General features: G+C 37.9%; 1 protein-coding gene across 1 annotated transcript in view; it reads right to left on the reverse strand.

Moving 5' to 3' along the window:
• STK10 (serine/threonine kinase 10) overlaps positions 1-18,525 on the reverse strand; it is an 89,748-nt gene that overhangs the window by 24,141 nt on the left and 47,082 nt on the right. The window contains exons 3-7 of the mRNA XM_070739411.1: positions 13,976-14,024; positions 8,580-8,729; positions 6,160-6,232; positions 4,522-4,716; positions 1,533-1,614 (exon numbers count right to left, since the gene is read on the reverse strand). Of these exons, the coding sequence (XP_070595512.1) occupies positions 1,533-1,614; positions 4,522-4,716; positions 6,160-6,232; positions 8,580-8,729; positions 13,976-14,024 (549 nt within the window). The remainder of the gene's footprint in view (positions 1-1,532; positions 1,615-4,521; positions 4,717-6,159; positions 6,233-8,579; positions 8,730-13,975; positions 14,025-18,525) is intronic.

Below are 18,525 nucleotides of genomic sequence, written 5' to 3' on the forward strand. Positions count from 1 at the left end.
TAGAGAGCGTTACAGTAGTCGAGCCTCGAGGTGATGAGGGCATGAGTGACTGTGAGTAGTGACTCCTTGTCCAAATAGGGTCGCAACTGGTGCACCAGGCGAACCTGGGCGAACGCCCCCCTCGCCACAGCTGAAAGGTGTTTCTCTAATGTGAGCTGTGGATCGAGGAGGACGCCCAAGTTGAGAACCCTCTCTGAGGGGGTCAATGATTCCCCCACCAGGGTGATGGACGGACAGATGGAATTGTCCTTGGGAGGCAGGACCCACAGCCACTCCGTCTTGTCTGCTTTGCTGAAATGAAACTAATTCTCCTGAGAAGGTTCAGAACCAGTATTTTTGAATCTATACCTCTAGCAATATGGAAAGCAAAGCTACCACGCTCCATTCTATCCTACCCCAAAACTACTGCTGAGTCAGTACAATATATTCTTGGTTTTCTTGTGGTTATTCTTGTTGAAAAGTTGGTTTGTATAGACTTCCAAATACCTCTTTCAAACGCAGTGTTTATTTTATTCACGTCAGGGACAAAAAGCAGAAAGAGACAAAAGGTTGAACTAGCTTACAAGGTAATACTGTACAGAAGATTTCATTCTTCTTATCCAGCAAAACCATTGATGGATGGGAATGTGCACAGTCTGCGCTACCTTACCCCACTTGGAAAATAAAAGGTTTTTTTAGATAATATCCTTGCTGTTGGCTAGGGACTGCAGATCTCATCTTGCTCTCACCAAGCAAACCCATGAAGCAGCCTTCAAAGTTGTATTAATTTATTATTCAATTTATATGACCACCCATGTTCACTTACATGTGATTCTGAGAGGCACACACAGTTAAAACACAATCATTAAAATCTAGTAAATGTACTAAAAACAATTAAAAGCTATGTTTAAAGATTAAAATTTAAAGACAATATTAAATTTTTCAAATTATTTTTTATTTTATTTATTTTTTTAAATCAGTTTTCCACAGTAGATACTTTCTTTTTGTTGAGTATGTTTGTTAATTTGTTAACTAGTAAAAACCAAGCTATGTTAACCAAACATTGTTTGGTTTTTACTAGTCTTCTGCCAATGATCAAATTAATAATAATCACCTTAAAATTCATCCCTCCAGCAAATAGGTAATTTTTTCCTTCAGATGTCAAAGTTAGCAGTAGGAAACAACAACTGCATTTCTGTTCAATGCTGGACCAAAATTTAAACTGTATAGAATAGCCTTTCAAAACCTGGGTGCCCTCTCTCCCCCCATGTGTGGAATAACTGTCATAATTCTGAACAGTGTATAAAGGTTTCAGGAATACAAGGGAAATTGCACTAGATGCCTCAGTAAGCAGAACTATTCAAATGGCAAGAGCTCTTTCTCCCATGAGGAACAAAATTCCTACATAATTAGAATCTAAATTCCAGCAACTATCCAAGCTTTTTCTATATCAATAACCAAGGGGGAAAGCTGTACTCCAACCAGGGAATGTGTGTGGATTTATGAGCCTTTCGCAGTGTCAACGTGTGACTCACTTGAGATGCTATACTTACTTCCAGTAATTGTGTGGCAGTTGGCCGGGTCTCAGGATTTTTGTCAAGTGCAGTCTTCAGAAAATCTCTGAATGCCCGAGACCTTTATGAAGAAACACATACAATTTTAAAAAGGTTGGGAGGAAGAAAACCAGAGCATACTATATTACAGATACACACTACATGGTTTGCAAATGGAAATCGGTGCTTTTCAATGAGAAGAGACACAAAGCAGCACAAATTTGTATATATTTAATACTCAATATTAGTAAAAAGAAAATGTGGTCTTAATTAATTGGAGATCTACCACTGTTTTGCAACTCACATAGCTGTTCAGAAGCAAGTTACATGCTGTCGTTCTGTTCCCAATTCATGCCAAAGACCAAATGTTAGCAAGCTCACGCAGGGACAAATGTCTGCCTTAAACTAATACAAAGCCTTCTGTCATACAACTGATTGTACCCTCCTCCTTTCCTGCACCCCTTTCTTCTGTGCCGACTGCCATGTAAGAGTAGATGAAAACACTTACTGCCAGTTTCCACATATAGCCACAGCAAATGTTTCACCTCTGCCCAGTGTTTTTCTAGCCAGAAAAATTATACTGTCCTGTTTCTATGCAAGAGATTCAGAGTCTTGCTGTTTTCTATTCCTCTTGCAATAGGAAGCCTAATTAGATATACTTTCTAATAAACATTTCATGTCCTGCGAGAGGTCAAAAGAAGCTTCAGAAAATAAAAATGTAAAATTGCACTAGTTGGATATTTGCTGGGGACTCTGCTGTGCATTAAAAATATCATCGTAAATCACATTTCAATTTTTCACAAAATCAGAGAAAGCCTCATTGCACCAGACAAGCTACAGGTAGCTCTCAGTTAAGAGCAGCAATCGGGACTGAATTTGCTATTGCTAAGAAATGTGGTCATAGAGTGCGATATCGCATGACTACGTTGTTTAGTGACAATTTCAGTTCTTCGCTTCATTAAGTGAGGGCATCACACAATTACCATTTGTGACTTTCTCTTGGTTTCCCCACTGACTTTCCTTGTGGGAATCCGCCAATAAAAGTTGTAAATGATAACCACATGGCTAGAAGATGCTGCTACCCATAACTGGGTAAGTTGCATCAAGTAGCCAGTTAGTAATCACGTGAATATAGGGATGCTGCAATGGCCAGAACTGTGAGGACCAGTCATAAATACTTCTTGCTAAGCACCATCACAGATTTGAACAGTTGCTAAACAAGTAGTTGTTAAGCAAAAACACCTGCATTTGTTTTAGAATGGAGGAAATGTTTCCTGTCCCTTATTATCATACCCATTTTAAATGAGGAAGCCAGAGAAAAAAACCTGTGATCTTCTTATTACAACGAATGTACTTAGATGCTAAGCTATTATCTTTCTTCATATCTCAGATGCTGCAGAAAGCTGTGGCATTATATAGTTCTAAGGAAGAAAAGACTGTGTTTGAAAAATTAAATATTTCGGAATACAGCACACTGCAATGCATGTAAATAAGAAATGGAAAATAGTGATTGATAAAATAAGGGCAATGATATTAGGAGTTGTAGTCCAAAACATCTAGAGAACATCAGGTTGGAAAAGGCTATTCTAAGGATTTCAAGGTATGCTTTTTGCATGGGTCAGCCCTTCAAGGTAGCCTAGAGTCAGGCACCAAAATCAAGAATACAAAAACTGCTTTTATTGTAGGGTTACCGAAGCTTGCAACTCTGAGCAAAGGAAGATTAAATCTGAGACAAATTTCTCAAATTCCATTCCTGCTTTGGGTGGGGATTTATCTGACTATTGTCTTGGCTGGAACTCTTCTTCCTTCAAGGTTATTCTTATAGCTCACTTTACCAAGTAACACACCTTTACATACACGTTTTAGGAAGGTATGCTAAGAAGACAAAGCTCTTTGACCAACATTACCTAATTTTGAGGGTTAAGTGGAGATTTCTGTATAAACAAATTAGAATTTAACACTAACAGTCATCAACATGAGTGATATCTCAATGTTATATTTGCTAGATATTGCTGGAATAATACTTTCCATCAGCTGCAAAATTCATGGTCAACAGAAGTTATAGCTAGCCTGGAGATCACCATGGGGAATCTTAATCAAGAATAAGGATAATCCTTTTGTTGGAAATATTTCAAGTGATGCCCCAAGGGCTGCACTTGACAAACTGGGAAGAACAAAATCTAATTAAAATTGCTTTAATTGACTTAATTAAATGCAGTTAAGGTGATTATTCAGCATGTTTTTAATTATTTCCCTTTTCTGTCAGATTAAATATTACAATTTAATGGCAAGTTATAGAGTAGTCCTGAGAGATGCATTTAAAGCATTACAGCCTTGAGTAAAGGCTTGGTGCCTTAGGCGTTGTGTTTCCTTTCCTCTGCTTATTCCTTCTTGAGAACTTTTTTAAAAAAATCATGGTTCCCAATTGGCAATGGGAATAATTCACAGCAGCTGGGAAACCCTAATAATAAGTCATGCTAGCAGAGGTTGATGGTGGGTGGAATTCTGCAACAGGTGGAAAGGTTCCGCTTTTCAATTTCAACTTCTCAGATCCTTTCTACCACGATTACATCATTTGCTACAGATTTATTTTGTATAGTGATTTATGTTGAAAAATATTTCCTATTAAAATATAATAGTATGTGAAAATGACCTTGAGGGAGAACAGAAGAGATTTTGCTTAGGAAATGATCAGAGAAGAAAAAGAAGGAATCTCCAGTGGCTTAATAGTTTAGAGGAAGAAATTTAGGAAGGACCTGTCCTAATTGATCAGGCACTTAAAAGTGGTGATAGGAGATTTATATCTATGCCCTTGCAAGATCCTATGAATGTAGCTTTACAATAATGTACAATTAGCTCATCTAGTCATATTTCCTGTTTTGTTTACCTGGGAATACTGACAATTATTGTTGATAAAGGTGAGAGGGAGAGAAGACCACGACACTTCTTGCAATTCCTGATAGTTAATGAACAAGAAAAAACTTCTCACCACTTTGATGGATAATTAAGAGTCGGAGGATCAGATTTGGCTATTTTCAATAAGACCCTCATTGGGTTCAGCTCATGATGAGGTGGCTCTATTTGTGCCATTTCTATGAGTGTTATGCCCAAGGACCAGATGTCAGCCTTGTAATCATAAGGGGTGTCTTTCATAGTCTCACACATCACTACTTCAGGAGCCATCCTAAAAAAAAAAGAATGAAGAATTAATTTCTACTACAAATTCATTTTCACTGAAAGTGGTTCTAAGAATCAGATCTTAGAATCTGTAATTAGATTGGTGGGCATTGGATTTGTTATTATGTACTGTTTTTTATTATTGTTGTGAGCCGCCCCGAGTTTGCGGAGAGGGGCGGCATATAAATCCAATAAATCTAATCTAATCTAATCTTGTTTTCAAGTTAAACTATATACACTGCTCAAAAAAATAAAGGGAACACTTAAATAACACAATATAACTCCAAATAAATCAAACCTTTGTGAAATCAAACTGTCCACTTAGGAAGGAAGCAACATTGATTGACAATCAATTTCACATGCTGTTGTGCACATTCAACTTTGTACAGAACAAAGTATTCAATGAGAATATTTCATTCATTCAGATCTAGGATGTGTTATTTGAGTGTCCCCCCCCCTTTTTTTTGAGCAGTATATATTCAACTGGTCTAGGCTTACAACTGGCCACAAGCCTTTAAAGTATAACTCTGCAACTAAACTATGAATGAAATATGAAAACTCATCCCTTCTGCACTCAGAATGATCCAGCCAGCATTACAAATTCCTGAATCCCATTGTCTTTGGTAATACCATTGAATATAATATAGAAATACTGTATATCCTCTACTGAAATTTATAGATAACAAAAATGGTTAAACTCTTTAGGACATATCCAGCCCACGTATACACTCCCGGTCATTCATCTCTTCATTCTCAATAGGCCACAGAAAGATAATGACATCTGGCCTAAATACCGGTTGAAATGGCAAATTAAATGCACACTGGCTGCAAACCATTAATGATGATGTAGCTGATTTAGCGATTAAATTCTTGGAATGAATAGTTGTTTTTATATCCTTGGAACTGCTTCAAAATGACATTCCACCAAATTTGGTGTGTGTGTGCATGTGTGTGTGTGAGAGAGAAAAGAAGACAGAACAGGCCAAATTCCATCAATATCTCATACCAGATACAAGGCTATAAGTTTTTTTTACTGCCCTAAGAGAGGCAGTGATTCAAATGACAGAATATTGTTGTATCTGACAGTTTTTATTCCTTCCATACCTTTCCCTCCACCACCAAGGATAAAATCCTTGAAACATGCAAACTCATTTAAAACAAAAAACTAAATATTAAATTCTGCAGTGCCTTCTAGGTTGATATACTCCTTTTATATTTTACATTCATTTAAAATACACACAAATGGGACATTGCACTAATTAAGATCAGGATATCAGTCACACAACACACAGACAAATATATTTGCACACACTGGGCATACTTTAAAATTCAACCTTATAATAAGTAACAGAACTGTATGTTGATTAGGACACAACATCTCCCCTTCCTTTCCCAATGAAATTTGGCAGCGACTTCTTTAAAGGTCATGCTACTTAAATAATCCTCTTACCAGTATGGTGTGCCAATGAAAGAATCCCTCTTCTGCACAGTCTTCATGTTTTTGGCTGACACTCCAAAATCGGCTGAAAAGAGTTGAAATCCCATTCAATCCTTTAATGAATGTTTTGGGTTGCAGTTAAAAGGGCAACCTTTAATTATATCACTCCTCAGTTTATTTCTCAAAGCAAGCATACAGAGGACCAATAGAAATTTTTAGCTGGATGGACATTAAGGATCTTATTGTACAACAATTCCCATTTTGGGGAATGGGCTCTACCAATGACTAGCCTATACTAATAATGCTTCTTCATTGCTTATTTGACCCCTATGACAATCATTAAGTGTTGTACCACATGATTCTTGACAAATGTATATTTTATTTTATGCACGTTGAGAGCATATGCACCAAGACAAATTCCTTGTGTGTCCAATCACACTTGGCCAATAAAAATTCTATTCTATTCTATTCTATTCTAATCTGAAACATGTTAAACATATAACAACGATACTGTCAAATGATGGAATGTATACCAACAAAACATATTATTGTTAAATATTTTTTCCTTAAGACAGACTATTTCAATGTGGGTGAGTATTTGAGAAGGATGTGAAAAGTAATTTAGTATTTTGATTAACATGCTTTTTCTTTTTAGATAATCATAATTATAGGGATTGTTAAAGAAAGTTAAGTTACAGCAGAAATTTGCTTTACTATAAGAGGGAAACAATTCACGTACAGCTGCAGTTATTAAAAACTTCTCCTATAAAGGAGAATCACTGAAATCAGTTCTAAACAAAAGCATCCAATCCTAAGGAACCATTTCTAGACAATTAAGAGTGGGACAGTGAGTTAGAATCCTAAGAGTCTAGCAAGAACATTAGAACAACAGCTATCCTTATGTGGCAGCATGGAAAAGGTTGGCCTTTTGGACAAAGAAATACTGTCTACGCCAGTAAGAGAAGAAAATTCTTTGGTGGTTGTGTCTTTCTCACTGTAGCCAATGTTACATTCCACAAAGTTCACAAAATGACAGAGTTGCTGAACTGAATACCCCCCTCCAGCACACACACACGCATGTGCACGCGCAAACACACACTACTCTTTTTAGAAGGGGATGGAAGGGAGAAATCAGTAGCAAGCATGGGGAATTTGTCGCCAGGCATGGGGAAACTGACATACCCCTAGCTATTATGGTTTATATGTGGTCTGTTAGGTTGTGTGATTGTTTTCTTTTTACAGTAAGGGTTTTAAATTGTTTTTAACATTAGATTTGTACATGATGTATTGTTGTTGTGAGCCGCTCCGAGTCCTCGGAGAGGGGCAGCATACAAATCTAATAAATTATTATTATTATAAGCACTAAAGTTCTGAAGATGAAGCTAAGAACATAGCAACTATGACTATGTCTCTTTCCCATATAAAACCTCAGTTAAAATGATCATTTTCTTTTTAAAAAAATTTACCTGAGACATCCTCAAATGTAGAAACTGATCTTAAAACTCTGTCTTTCTTCATTTCCTAAAAGGTTTGTAATTTCAACATGAGTTCCTTAAAAACAAAGTTCTATATGGATACCATCTAGTGCAGGGGTAGGGAACGTTGGCTCTTCTGTGACTTGTGGACTTCAACTCCCAGAATTCCTGAGCTAGCATGATTGGCTCAGGAATTCTGGGAGTTGAAGTCCACAAGTCATAGAAGAGCCAACGTTCCCTACCCCTGATCTAGTGCCATAGGACAGTTTTCATGTTCATTTTGATCAAGAAGTCTGAACTCACTAGTAAATTTCATTTACATTACCGGTGATGTATGGATTATAAAAAGCTGTAAATCCCCAAGAGGCAACTAATCTATACTCTTAAGCCTATAGTAGGAACAAGAATTTTATTTGCATTGTTTCTGACTCCATGAGGCCTCTCTCTGGCAACGTTTGGCCCCATGACCAAATATATTTAGTCTTCTTTGTTTGGAGAAATGCATTTCCAGTTAACATATTTTCACATTTTGTCATGGCTAATAACAAGACAAAAGCCCACCAAAGCTGCAATCCAATGCATGCTTTTTCAGGAGGGAGATCCAATAAATAGCGGGACTTCTTTCTAAATACAAGATTTTACATTAAGAACTTATTGAAAAGAAATTCACATATCTGGTCAATAATAAAAGCTGCTGGATTACATTCAGCAAATTCTTCTTTTCCAATCCAAAAAAAAATTGATTGGTGAAAAAGGCTGGAGGAAGACCAATCTAACAAAAGACTGTTATTTAACAGCTAAATGCGTCTAGTTGTTAGTTGTTTGCTATTTTCACAACAAAATAGGCCCAACCATTTTTTTAAAAACCCTTCCGTACTTTTCATACTTGCTGAATACAAGAACCAATCTTTTGACATAACAACTATTTCTCACTGAAGAGCTAAGTATATGTCTCACCAAGTTTAATATCTCCATCTAGGGTTAACAACACATTGCCTGCCTTCAAGTCTCGATGGATAATCTTCTTGCCATGCAGATAGTTCAGGGCCTCCAGCATCTGGCGACAAATCACCTGGATCTGGGATTCAGTCAGGCCTCGATCTAGCTCTATAAAACAGTTGGAAAGACTCATTTAGTTATTCTTTGTTCTGAAATTCAATTAGCAATAACATGCACACGACTTGAGAGTAACAATCAATTGAAGCTTAACTAGTTGAGTAATAAATTACAAATGATGAAGACCAAAATTTGCAATATGGGTTGAGTGCGAATGAATTGAGGCATTTGAACTTTGGTGCTGGAGAAGATTCATTCATTCATTCATTCATTCATTCATTCATTCATTTGTTCATTCGTTCGTTCGTTGTTAGAGTTGGAAGGGACCATGCGGGCCATCAAGTCCAACCCCCTGCCTAAGCAGGAACCCTATAGCATCCTAGCCAAATGGCAGTCCAATTTTCTCTTAAAAATATCCCTTAGAGTACAAGGCAATCAAACTGGTCAGGCCTAGAGGAGATCAACCCTGACTAGAAGGCCAGATCCTGAAGCTGAAACTCTAATCCTTTGGTCACCTGATGAGAAGGAAGGACTCACTGGAGAAGAGCCTAATGCTGGGAAAGACTGAGGGTCAAAGAACAAGGGGATGACAGAGAATGAGGTGGCTGGATGGAAGCATTAAAGCAGCCAGAGTGATCCTGAATTGACTCCGTGGGATGGTAAAGGATAGGAAGGCCTGAAAGGAACGTTGTCCATGGGGTCGTGACACAACTTCGTGACTAACAACAACATGATTTAGGACCAAAATTGAGCCCAAAATTTCTGCTGCTAGGTGAGAAATTCATTAAGCAATTTTTGCCCCATTTTGTGACCTTCCTTGCCACAGCTGTTTAGTGAATCCCTGCAGTTAATAAGTTGGTAACACGATTGTTAAGAGAAGATGGCTTCCGCCTTGACTTTGCTCATCAGAAGTTCAAAAAAGTTCACAAAAGACACTGTAACCATCATAAGTATGAATCAGAAGCAAAGTATCTGAATTTTGATCAGGGAAATGTTGCAACAGTCATAAGTATTAAAAATGGTCATAAGTCACTTTTTTCGGTGTTATAACTTCAAACTGTCACTAAACAAATTGTTGTAAGTTATTCATTCATTCATTCATTCATTCAATTTTTATGCTGCTCTTCTCCTTAGACTCAGGGCGGCTTTCAACATGTTAGTAATAGCACTTCTTAACAGAGCCAGCATATTACCCCCACAATCCAGGTCCTCATTTTACCCACCTCTGATGCATGGAAGGCTGAGTCAACCTTGAGCTGGTGATGAGATTTGAACCGCTGACCTACAGATCTACAGTTGGCTTCAATGGCCTGCAATACAGCACTCTACCTACTGCGCCACCCCGGCTCATTTTTTGGACTACCTATACATGTTTTAGGGACCATGGCCTGTTTCCTCTTAAATATAGCTAACTCATGTCAATATGTAACATCTATCACCCATACTAAATACAGCTTTAAAAAATTCAATTTCATTTTCAGAATCTGGAATTTACAGAGAAAAATCAGGTTTAAAGTGTAAAAATTCAAATGCCATTGTTACAGAAAAAAGTAAGATACTGTATGAAAGTGTGCACTGTCTCTTTCATTTGTCATACACATTAACAGCCTCCCTCATTTTCCTCACTGGAGGGATGCTGAATCCAGCCCAATGATTAAATCCTAGCTCAGGCTATCATGAGGCAATTCAAAAGTATATCTGACCCCATATAGCAAGAATAACAGGTAAAAACAAGAGATAAAAAACTCACACCTCGTCTTTTGTTTTTACTTCAAAGCAGAATGGTGATCTGAATATGGAAGGGAAAGTATAGATCTAAATGGTTTTCTGGTTGCTATAAGCGGAATTTCTCTTCACTTCTAGCAGTGGTGGGCTACGAGCTGGGACGCTAAATTGTGCTTGCTGCCACGGCTCGTAAGTTCTTGCGGGACCAGCGTGATTTTGCTGCTGCACCTGTGAAGGTAGCAAAATTGTGCCCATGTTTTGGTGAGGTTTTACCTGCGGCTCCGTGCGCAATTTTGCTACCTCCACAGGTGCAGAAGCAAAATTGCGCTGGTCCCGAAAGAACTTATGAGCCGTGACGGCGAGTGCAATTTAGTGTTCCGGCTCGTAGACCACCGCTGACTTCTAGCAAAATTTGATTAGGAACAGGGAAATCAGTTGGGAAACAGATGCAGTTTCCCTGATAGTCTGGCAAAAAAATAGGTTAAAGTTTTAGTGTCATGGAGGAATAGTTTGGAAAATCCATTGGAGGATTATTCTGTATTGGAGTATTTGTTTGCGTGTTGTCTGTTGTAATTTCTAGCTTGGAGATAGCCTGCAGGCTGCAGCCCATATTAAGGCCTATGGAATGACAAGGATAACAAACAAATAAGTGCTTAGCCGTTTATTAGCATCCAAAAAGAGTTAGGCTGTGCAGCTATTTCAAGCTGAAAGAAATCTATTCTGTCAAAGGCCTCCTAAAAGTGATTGTCTACTCTACTTAATCCCTTGGTCAAATTCATAACCATAAATCCTGCTGGCCTTTTAAACCACCACAGTAGGAATGGCTATAAGAAGTACTAAGCGTAAGTCAGTCTTCAGAAAGTCATTCTTTCTACAGGCAACATAAACTTTAGAAAATGCTGACTTGATATATTTTTTGTAATTGATTTTTAGAGCACTCCCCTTTTTTCAACCATTTGTACCTACTTTATTTCTTTAACAGATTCATATGGCTGCCCAACTTGCAAATACCAACTCTTTTCTTTCTTACATGGGTTAAAAACATAGAAACTAAGAATCACAAAACAGTCAACACACAAAGACCTACCACAATGCAGAACAATCAAGGCCAACCACATATATGCCAAATTCCAAAGGCTTTGTAGGACAAGCCCATCCAAAACTCTGGCCCACTGCCCAGGAAGGGGGGGGGGAAAGCCTTAGGACTAAAAGCCAGCAGGGCTGTTTAGCATACCAAGAGATGTATGTTCATTGGAGGAAGAGATAAGGATAGTTATATAAATAAATATGTAATCCTCCAAGGCACAATTATTACAGATGACTAATAATAAAATAAGGAAAGCCTTGACTCACATTATTGTAATAGAAATTAGTTTCCTTTCTTATTTTTGCTAAACCATAATAGATAAGACATTTAAGCGTATTCCCTATCTTTTGCATTAAGCAGCATATCCCCATATGAATGTCAAATCGGGCTAATCCAAGAGGGAGTTGTTAAGTAGGACAACCACTCTTTCAGCAGCAAAACATTTGAAACAAAGGGAAAAAAGCTCCCATTTCAGTGCTGGTTTCTTTTTACCCACTTCCAGTAGAGATGTTGGATTCATTTAAAGGGCAGACATGCTTGAAGGAATAGAGGGAATGTTCTCCTTGTCAGCATTATATTTTTTTCAAAACGTTTCCAGAGATAGCAACATATTGGGCTCTGAGAGAGTTTTTAAGATTTAAGATTTAATTGGATTTGTATGCCGCCCCTCTCTGAGGACTCGGGGCGGCTCACAGCATGCACAGAAAAACAAGAAACAGTAATAACAATCCAATTAATAATACGTTAAAAAACCATCTTTAAAATTCTAATTTAAAAGAAAAACTATCAATACCATTCATTCAACAATAAAACTAAAACATTCATTGATCAGGGGGGAAGATCTAAGGAACCCCAGGGCTGATGGCAAAGATGAGTTTTTCAACTCTTTCGGAAGGCGAGGAGGGTGGGGGCAGTACAAATCTCTGGGGGGAGCTGTTTCCAGAGGGCCAGGGCCCCCACAGAGAAGACTCTTCCCCTAGGTCCTGCCAGCTGACACTGCTTGGTCGACGGGATCCTAAGGAGACCAACTCTGTGGGACCTCACCGGTCACTGGGATTTGTGCGGCAGAAGGTGGATTTATAGGATTTCAAGTCCTCTCCAAGCCTAAGTTGTCTACAAGGTTTGCACTGACCATGAAATCTAAAGGACACAGTTAGAATTTATTGCCCGTGATCAGGATCACAATCATAGAAACATAGAAACATAGAAGTCTGACGGCAGAAAAAGACCTCATGGTTCATCTAGTCTGCCCTTATACTATTTTCTGTATTTTATCTTAGGATGGATATATGTTTATCCCAGGCATGTTTAAATTCAGTTACTGTGGATTTATCTACCACGTCTGCTGGAAGTTTGTTCCAAGGATCTACTACTCTTTCAGTAAAATAATATTTTCTCATGTTGCTTTTGATCTTTCCCCCAACTAACTTCAGATTGTGTCCCCTTGTTCTTGTGTTCACTTTCCTATTAAAAACACTTCCCTCCTGGACCTTATTTAACCCTTTAACATATTTAAATGTTTCGATCATGTCCCCCCTTTTCCTTCTGTCCTCCAGACTATACAGATTGAGTTCATTAAGTCTTTCCTGATACGTTTTATGCTTAAGACCTTCCACCATTCTTGTAGCCCGTCTTTGGACCCGTTCAATTTTGTCAATATCTTTTTGTAGGTGAGGTCTCCAGAACGGAACACAGTATTCCAAATGTGGTCTCACCAGCACCCTATATAGCGGGATCATAATCTCCCTCTTCCTGCTTGCTATACCTCTAGCTATGCAGCCAAGCATCCAACTTGCTTTCCCTACTGCATGACAATTAATTGTAGATTAAGGTTTCCCCTTCCTTAGATCTGCAGATTCTATGCCAAGTTACCACTGAGCAGGCAAAACTCCACTACCCCCTGCCTTAAGGGTGGCTGCTGAACTTTTAGTTTTAATTTGAAATATCACTTGTTTCTTTCACTTAGCTTTCCTCTAAAATTATCTTTTCAGTTCTGGAGGTGATTTGTGGTGGAAAATAAATAAACCTGTGCAATTAAAATTCAGAAGAACACAAAATGTTTTCTTTCCACTACAGTATTGCTACAGGTCACTTTGAAATATCAGCTGTAGCAAATTAAACCTCATCACTTTAAAAGAAAGGTTTGCTCTATCTTTTTTCACCATTGGCCAACTCTCATTCTGCTTGATGAAGCCATAACTCCCAGACTGATCTCAACAATAAAGCATAATATTAATAGGTTTGCCTGATTTGTTGTATTTTAAGAAAAGCTGTGAAAATAAGCTTTTTCTATAGTGGCATATATTTTTCTACTACTGAATTTCCTGTATACACAAATGATTATTGTCAGGCTGTTATGGGCATGTGTTATGCACAAGCTATAATAATCTACATATGATATGACCTACTGCGTAGGCAGAGATTACTACTACTTATTTACCAACATATTCCAAAGGTTGAAAATATGATACTTCATTGTACTTACCTAGCATAATAGCATCTACAGCTCCACCAGGACAAAACTCAATCATAATCTAAAGAAAAGAGAGAAAGAGAAAGAGAGAAATAATATAAATAGGTAGGCAGAAAGGATATTTATATAAGATACACATTTCGTAAAATATGCAAAATGAACAAATAAGTTACGTAAAACATACATATATTTTATATGTACAGTGATACCTCGTCTTACAAAAGCCTTGTCATACAAACTTTTCGAGATACAAACCCGGGGTTTAAGATTTTTTTGCCTCTTCTTACAAACCCCACATCCGGACTTCCGTGTTTTTGTGATGCTGCAGGGGAATCCCAGCAGCCCAAAAACGGGCGCCTAGCTGGCAACGGAAGTCCGGAGGTGGGGTGTCCCAGCGAGGGGAGCCTCAGTGAAATCGCAGCATCGCAAAAATACAGAGGTCCAGAGGTGGGGTTTCGAGGACTTCGGTGTTTTTGCGATGCTGTGATTTCACTGATGCTCCCTTCACTGGGAAACCCCACCTCCGGACTTCCGTTGCCAGCGAAGCGCTCGTTTTTGCGATGCTGGGAATCCCCTGCTGGGAATCCCCTGCTGGGATTCCCCTGCAGCATCGAAAAAACACAGAAGTCCAGAGGTGGGGTTTCCCATGGAGGGAGCCTCAGGAGAATCCCAGCAGAGCAAAACGGGCGCTTTGGCTGACAAAAGGGGTGAATTTTGGGCTTGCACGCATTAATCGTTTTTCCATTGATTCCTATGGGAAACATTGTTTCGTCTTACAAACTTTTCACCTTACAAACCTTGTCCCGGAACCAATTAAGTTTGTAAGACAAGGTATCGCTATATATGCTATATAACAACTGTATACAAAAAACCTGGAATCACCGAAAGAACAACCACAACAGAAACAAATCTCGCTCAGTTATTTCTTCTTAAAAATAAAGTTGCATTTCAGTAACATTTTTACAAATGAGCTGGATGCATTGCTGCTTCTGAAATATTGTAACAAGGTGTTAGGATGCTCATTCAAGTGCAAGAATAACTAAAGAGATTGTTTTTCCTGCTATGAACATAGGAAAAATACTGTGTTAGTCAAGGCAAACCATCTTACAGTCCTTGTACTTTTAAACACAAACAATAATTTGTTTCAAAACTATTAATGAATTCAAAGCACACTAGATTGCCTTTGAATTAGTTTGGGCTAGAGGTGCCCAACAGTTATTCCTTTTAGTTCAGAAGTCAAAACTTTCCAATCTCTATTTGTCTCAAAGTCTCTGCCCAAAATGGCAAAGGCTCACACATTGTCTGTTCATGTGTTGAGATTTTGAATGCTGCGTGTTCTATATATTTGCACTTGACAATAGAATGTAATAATACTGATAGCAGATGTGGCAACAGCTTAAAACCTAGACAATTAATCATATTATTTGGCTGCTTTCTTCTGCTTTAGCTTATTTCAATGATTATCAATTCTTAGTAGAGTTTTGCCTTCAAATTTTTTGGGGGAGGGGAGAACTGGAGGAGTTATCAGTTTTCAGGTTTTTCTGTTGTTCAGTTCCACCTTCCACTGTGTTAATAGGATACTTAGAATATTTTGTACCATATCTTTTGAAATATGTTTCTTGATGCTCTCCCTTTAGTCAAAATCCCTCCCTTCCATAAGGCAATGCCATTTAATGAGATATACCACTTGTGTCTTTTTGGGGCAATGTCCCTCCTTTGGCAATTTCCCCTCTGCAATGGATTTCACATGTTCCCAATGGTTTACAAACAGCATTAAATTCTTATTTCCCACCTCCCATATTTAAGGAAATTCCAGCTATGGAGTCTTCTTATGTTGCGGGCGTTTCTTGGAATCCTGAGACCAGTATTAGGCCAGACAGACAGATGAGGTGGAACATACTGGGCATGCCCACAAATTCAAATTCAAATGTAATTTGATGTATTAGATATCTGATATCAAAAAATTGGACGGAAACCCCATGCAACATAGAATACTTTAAATGACTATATATGACATTTTAGGTTCTATTTAATTAACTGTTCATTTTGCAACGAATTTGAACCAGCTAGGCCAATATCTGCAACTTGCTAGAGGACATACTTACCAAGGCAAGGCAGAAGAAGAGTGACACTCATAAAGTAATGCCAACCTTTTTTAAATTGGGCTGCATCTTTTGAATCATATTTTAAAGAGTAAAGAGGACGCTATAAGACTCTGCAGTTCTTTCAAGCATCCCTTTTACCACTTAACCATTCTTTAAACCCACAAACCAGGAAAAACGTTTGCTCATTCCTGTACCATCTCCAAGTCTCCAGCAAGGATGAGACTTAGCAACATTTTATATGTGTTGGGAATCCACAAAAATTCATTCCTTCGGCATACTGGGCATGCCCAGAAACTCCTTCCTTCCCTTGGTTGTCCATAATTCCCTACACTTTTTTGTACCAGGGACAATCCTACAAGATTTTCTCATTACTCTAGTTTAAGAGTTATCATCAACCACATTGGAAAGCAGATTCCAGAAAACCCCCCAATGTAGAAAGCATTTACTCTGTCAGTCTGGGAATACTGAATAATTGAACCACGCTTTAGTCTACTACATTTTTTAAAATAGAGATATTTGCAGAGCTGCTAACATGGCTCATTAAACCATTCCCTAGTTGTTCATATGAATTTTAAGTGAAGCTCCTCTTGGCAGACCAAAGTCCCCAAATAACCCTACTGTTTGCATCTGTAGCTGGAGAACTCATGCTTTGCTAACAGTAAATTAATTTGGGATTGCTCTTACATTAATGGCTGTTGCAATTGTTCCTATGTTATTTTAGTAGTTTATTGTCTTTTATTTTGATATGTTTGATGCATATGTGACCTGTAATGCACAATAAAGCAAGCTTCATTCACATTTTATTTCCCTCTCGTATAAGCTTGAAATGTAGTGAATTAAGAAAACCAATGACTGCAGAATCATTCCTCTCTGATATACTATGGAGACGCCATAATTGATAGATAACTGCTTAGCTGGATTACTAACCCATCCAACTATGGACCAACTGTTTGTCAATTTTTGGCTCAAGAGGAATAGAGGACCCTCAAATTACTAGGTTCTATCATATCTGAAGACCTAAAATGATCACCTAATATCAAAAACATCACCAAAAAAAGCACAACGGAGAATGTTCTTTCTGCGCCAACTCCGGAAGCTCAAACTGCCCAAGGAGCTGCTGATACAGTTCTACAGAGGAATCACTGAGTCTGTCATCTGCACCAGATTTTCCCCAAACACCATCACTCTGCTAAACAAATAATTCCCTCATCACTGTCAAACTATTCACTAAGGCTGCATTACTATTACTATTAGCCTTCTCATTGTTCCTATCATTTATGACTGTACAACTGTAAGTTGTTGCATATATCCTTATGATTTATATTAATATTATTTCCTGATTGTTTGTTTGACCCCTATAGCAATCAGTAAGTGTTGTACCTCATGATTCTTGACAAATGTATCTTTTCTTTTATGTACACTGAGACATAGTTCCCTCTAAGCTGAGCAGTGAGCAATCGCTCACTTAAAAATCATCATCAACTCAGAGTTTTCCAAACCTGCCCAGAAGCCGAGGGAAATTTTATTATTATTTCTGTGCCGCCCAGTCCCGAAGGGACTGCTGCTCAGACACTATACTTTTCCGCCCCCCCCCAAAAAAAAATTTAGAGAGAACACTGCACTGAGAGCATATGCACCAATGACAAATTCCTTGTTTATCCAATCACACTTGACCAGAAAGAATTCTATTCTATTCTATTCTATTCTACTCTACTCTATGCAATTTTTTCACTGCTGAAAAGAAATATGACTTTATCTTGGATACAATCTAATGCACATTTTTAAAAAGATGATGAACCCTAACTAAAATGGATCAATATTGTCTGACTTAAATTATTACATTGTCTTCCTTTACTGTACAAATAGAAGGTCTGGAAAGGATCGAGAAATAAATCTATTTAATATAATAAAGTTAGACCGAAAGTTTGAAAAGCTGGCATGAAGCATGGTGGGGAGGATGCAAGACTTTGTGAATTGAAGAAATTGAAAAATTATATATGTGCAGTTCATGTAATACTAAGGGTGAAAAATGAGTAATTTAAGCTGCTAAGATGTTCTTGAGGATCCAGAAATTCTATTTAGGTAGTAGTAGAAACTGTAATAGCTTTAGTTATATGAAATCCAATAAGAAGGCTTGCCTTCCAGTCCCAAACATAAACATTTAAGAGTGCTCCATTCTACAGAACAATATTAAACAGACATTTACTTCCCTTTTTATGCTCTTGGCTAGCTACAGTATACAAGTTGTGTGGTCAAATTCAACAGAAGAAAGAAACAAGATTTAGTTACTGTGGAACAAATAGAAAACAACACAATTCACTATTCAAATCAAGTAGCAATATTGATGTCCTTTCTTAAACGAAACACGTGGAAAGAAAATATCTAAAAGTTGTTCATGCTGGTTATTCCTGAGACTCATCTAAACTTTTCATGTACTTTAGCACATTAACTTCTTGC

Source organism: Erythrolamprus reginae, chromosome 2, assembly GCF_031021105.1.
Source record: "Erythrolamprus reginae isolate rEryReg1 chromosome 2, rEryReg1.hap1, whole genome shotgun sequence".
Classification (NCBI taxonomy): Eukaryota; Metazoa; Chordata; class Lepidosauria; order Squamata; family Dipsadidae; genus Erythrolamprus; species Erythrolamprus reginae.